At 40.3% G+C, this 4,381-nt stretch overlaps 1 protein-coding gene across 1 annotated transcript; it reads left to right on the top strand.

The window, feature by feature from the left end:
* The first annotated feature begins 2,773 nt into the window (after positions 1–2,773).
* On the top strand, positions 2,774–4,118 carry LOC123976921 (trace amine-associated receptor 13c-like). Its single transcript, XM_046059324.1, has 2 exons — positions 2,774–2,946; positions 3,299–4,118. The coding sequence occupies exons 1-2, from the start codon at positions 2,774–2,776 to the stop codon at positions 4,116–4,118; spliced, it is 993 nt and encodes a 330-aa protein (XP_045915280.1).
* Positions 4,119–4,381: the final 263 nt, after the last annotated feature.

Raw genomic sequence — 4,381 nt, 5'->3', positions numbered from 1 at the left:
CTAGAAATAGGCAACACACACAGCTCTTGATTATATTACAGTGAATTTATTCTCTAACTAAGGTGATAAAAAGATGGTTGGATACAGGGAACATAAACATTTGCTGAACAATGAGCCTGGAGGTTCGATTGTGGGAAGCATTTGACTCATACGGCAAAGAAGAGCTAATGAAAGTAAACTAATGCTATGAGTTAAAATGGACATCTGATCACAGAACGTGTGTTAAGTCTTACTGCTTGTCGAAAAACGCCTCCTCCGTCTGGCAATTCGGCTGTTTTCAGGTTTCCTTCGTTGTATCTGGCGAGACCACGTGGCTTGGTCTGACCTCGGTGAAGTTGGCTCGACAAAAAAGGCTTAAAATGGAACTTGGTCGTTCCTGAATTAGTCCAGTGTAACTTAACGGACTGATAACTTTAACAAACAAAAAAAATAAAGAAAATAAAACAAACTGAAGGGCAGATCGATGTCGCGGCACTTCAGGTGTGTAGCTTCAAGCGAACAAAAGGCCTGTTTTGCTGGCCGAGTCTGGGCGTGTTGCCTGGCGAGGCACGCCAAACGCGTGCCGAAGCGTCCAGCGAGCAGAGCAGAGTGGAAGAGAGCGAACAGCGAAGAGAAGAGCGCAGCAAGGTCGCGTGTCGCTCTTTTGTTGCCTGGGGCGTGGTTCCCCAGGGGGCGTCTCAGGTTTCCCCAGGGACTGCCTTTCTAAACTTAATGTCTAAAGAAAAGAAATCTATTTGCACGTATTATAATCAAATATTTTCCACAATCGAACCTCAATGGTTGAACGGTTGTACAGTTCTAAGCATTTGGTAACAGGAAACAATTGTCACATTATTGGTCAGGATATTTATACATTTAACGGCATTTCCGATGAGGGCATGTAATACTTATTTCGTCCACTTGGGGGAGCTCAGGTTACATGAGGAAAGCTTGGATTAAATCAAAGATCGTCTCTCCTTAGGAACTGGGAATATTGTTGATTCATCCTTAAATTCAAGCTGGCGATTAAGAGTATAGTAAAACATTCCTTTGTCATCATTTCTAAAGGAATTTTGTAGGAAAGTATTATGAACAAGCATTGATTACATTAGATGAAGGAGTGTCTTGCTGAAAATAAAAACACTGCACAAGTAACTTTCTTTTCAGCACAACAACATAATATCAACAACAGATAGCAACAACAGTTAACATAACTACTCAAATAGAGGCAAACGTAATCAGGTAACTAAAGATTTAATTAAATGCTTTGAGTCTTTGGAGACTGCAGTCCTTTGTCATTCAAAATTTGGTGTCTGGACCATGTCACACTTGGGTGAGACAGGGGTTTTCCTTTTTGATGTGGTAATAAAACAAAGAATAAGATCAGTTGCCACGGAAACATGTGTGGGGGGGCCAGTTTTGATAGGCTGTTTAGGGAAATGCCAATGGCTGGTTCGTGTCCCTTTGTCAGTTTAACAGTCAGGCCCCGCGTTATCAGCTTCGGAATCAAAAAGGTGCCAGTTTTATGGTCGGGATACCACTTAGAGAAAGCAACTTTGACATCTCCCCTTCTTCTCTGGGGAGGAGAAAGGAATTTAGAGTAGCTCCAAATTTATTCAATATAAAATGCACAAATCCACACCGTTGTTCACTACAACAGTGTTATTCCCGAAAAAAGGCAGAGTGAGAGCGGCTATGGACAGGTAGAGAGACAGCTTCACACAACATGGTGGAAACTCAGGTAAATCCGACTGCAACGTTACTGTAATATTTTTATCAGCTTGAGGTTGAACTAATCCATGCTCGTTACATGATAACGGTACAGTGACATTTAGCCGACGTGCTACATCGTCATTAGCTCTCCTGTCTGCTTTTCACTAACTAACTATACTATCTGTGTCTCTTTCACTGGAGGCTCAGCAATGTCAGCACGGCTAAATGTACTGGATGATAAGGAAAAGGTTAGTGAGCTGGACTGAATATTATAACGAGATTGTGTTACTCTTTATAACAGTTAGACCGCAGTAAGTAACTTTACTGTAGTGTTATTGGATGGCTCTTCCTCCTTTTTCCTTACACTGGAAAGTAACATGGGTCATGTTAGTTGTAATATGGAAAGTGATACAACTTTGCACCGGATAACGTTAGCAATTGCTACTTTCTCTGTGTTTCTCCAGCTTTACTAATGCTCACTTTGTTTTTACTGGACATCATCTGAACCTGTTCGGTCTGATGGGCTTCAGCACATAAACTATTATTGGTGTTTTGCTGTGAGGTGGTTGTTTTGTGGTGTTAGTGGACTGCATGTCGTTCGCTGCAGCGTTGTTGCTGCAGTACGAGAGAGGCTTGGGAGCGCGCACAGGGCTGAATCCAACCCGGTGTCCTCACATTAGAATAGTGCAGAATAGTGACTGATGCAAGCAAGAGAGAAAACAGGCGTGTGATTGATTTCTGGGTGCTTTTTGAGCTCATTAGGCAATAAAAATTTGATTTATGAAAATTAAAACATACATAGGCTATAGTCCCTTGTGTTTTAATTTCTCAAGCTTCTTCCTGCTCTTGTGAAAGCACTTTGTAACATTGTTTTGAAAAGTGCTTTATTATTGTTATTATTATTATTATTATAAGAAAACTGGGGGCAGGGTGTGTATGTATTGTATATCTACATCACACAGTTAATGCAGTGTGTTGGGGAAAGAGGGAGGAGAAAAGATAAATGAGCTTCATGACGGAGAACTTTGGTCAGAGAGCTGCCAGAGCTCAGCAGCTTCGCATCTTTTTTCTCTCTCGGATTATGGAGACCATGGAAGGAGCTGAACTCTGCTTTCAACAACTACTCAACACCTCTTGCAGGAAGAAAACACAGCATTATGCTGAGAACATATTTCTTAACATCCTGCTGTCTTGCATATCTTTGTTCACTGTGGCTCTCAACCTGCTGGTCATCATCTCTATCTCCCACTTCAGGCATAATGATACATTTATAAGCATAAGTACTTAATTTTTAAAGAGTTGGCTTTTGGTACAATAAAGATATTGCTAGATTAAGGCATTTTATGAAAATGTAACATTTTGATATGTATATCAATTAGCATTAATCATACTCGCATAGTATTAATAGTATTCTTACTACTACAAATACTACTACTACTATACTAATACTATACTACTAATAATAATAATAACTCTGTGAACTCAGTGACTTTATCAAAGCTGCTGCATACTCTTAAAACATAATTCATACTGTTACACATGATAATATGGTTTCTACAACTGCATATAAAAATATGTTCAGTGACAATATTCTTTCTTTCTCCAGGCAGCTCCACACCCCCACCAACCTCCTCCTCCTCTCGCTGGCAGTCTCAGACTTACTTGTTGGCCTCCTGCTGATGCCAGTTCTAATCCTCCGTATTGGGGGCTGCTGGTTTTTGGGGAGCTTCATATGTGGACTATATTACTATACCTCTTTTATCCTTACATCTGCCTCAGTAGGAAACATGGTGCTCATATCAGTTGACCGATATGTGGCCATTTGTGACCCTTTGTGTTACCCCACCAGAGTCACTCAAAAAAGAGTTAAAATCTGTGTTTGTCTGTGTTGGGCCTGTTCTGTATTCTATAATGGGGTAATACTGATTGATTTCCTGAAGGAGCCAGATAGATATAATTCCTGCTATGGAGAGTGTGTAGTTGTAATTAACTCTGTAACAGGAGCTGCTGATGTCATGTTGACCTTTGTTGGCCCCATTGTTGTCATCATAGTTCTGTATATGAGAGTATTTGTGGTGGCTGTGTCTCAAGCTCGAGCCATGAGGTCTCATATTGCCATTGTTAAACTCCAGGGCTCAGCTGGTGTAACTGCTAAGAAGTCTGAGAGAAAAGCAGCCAGAACTCTTGGTGTTGTTGTGGTTGTATTTCTAATATGTTTCTGTCCTTATTTTTATCCCTCTCTCGCAGGACAGGACATCTCAACCAGTGTGGAATTTTCAATTTTTGGGGTGTGGCTACTTTATTGCAACTCCTGTCTAAATCCAGTGGTCTATGCTTTTTTCTACCCCTGGTTTAGGAGATCTATTAAACTAATTGTTACACTTCAAATTTTGCAGCCTGACTCCTGTGATGCCAATGTACTGTAGAGATGTCTGTAGAATGACTAATATGATGAAAAGGTTTGCTGCCGGTTACTTCACCAGTGAACTAACTGTTCAAGTAACAACAGACAAAATGTGAAAAAAGAACTTTGCAACACAACTCAAGAGTATGCTTTTTATTAAGTTTTGTTAAAGCATGTTTTACCAGGTGAAATTATTCTTATTCTTCTAGCAAGTCACTAAGTGGGTGGGTCACTTAATTCAACAACCTTACATTACCACCTTTTTTAGTATTTGAAAGGGGACAA

The sequence above is a fragment of the Micropterus dolomieu genome, linkage group LG09 (assembly GCF_021292245.1).
Source record: "Micropterus dolomieu isolate WLL.071019.BEF.003 ecotype Adirondacks linkage group LG09, ASM2129224v1, whole genome shotgun sequence".
Taxonomy (NCBI): domain Eukaryota; kingdom Metazoa; phylum Chordata; class Actinopteri; order Centrarchiformes; family Centrarchidae; genus Micropterus; species Micropterus dolomieu.
This window is presented reverse-complemented; position numbering and strand designations above follow the sequence as displayed.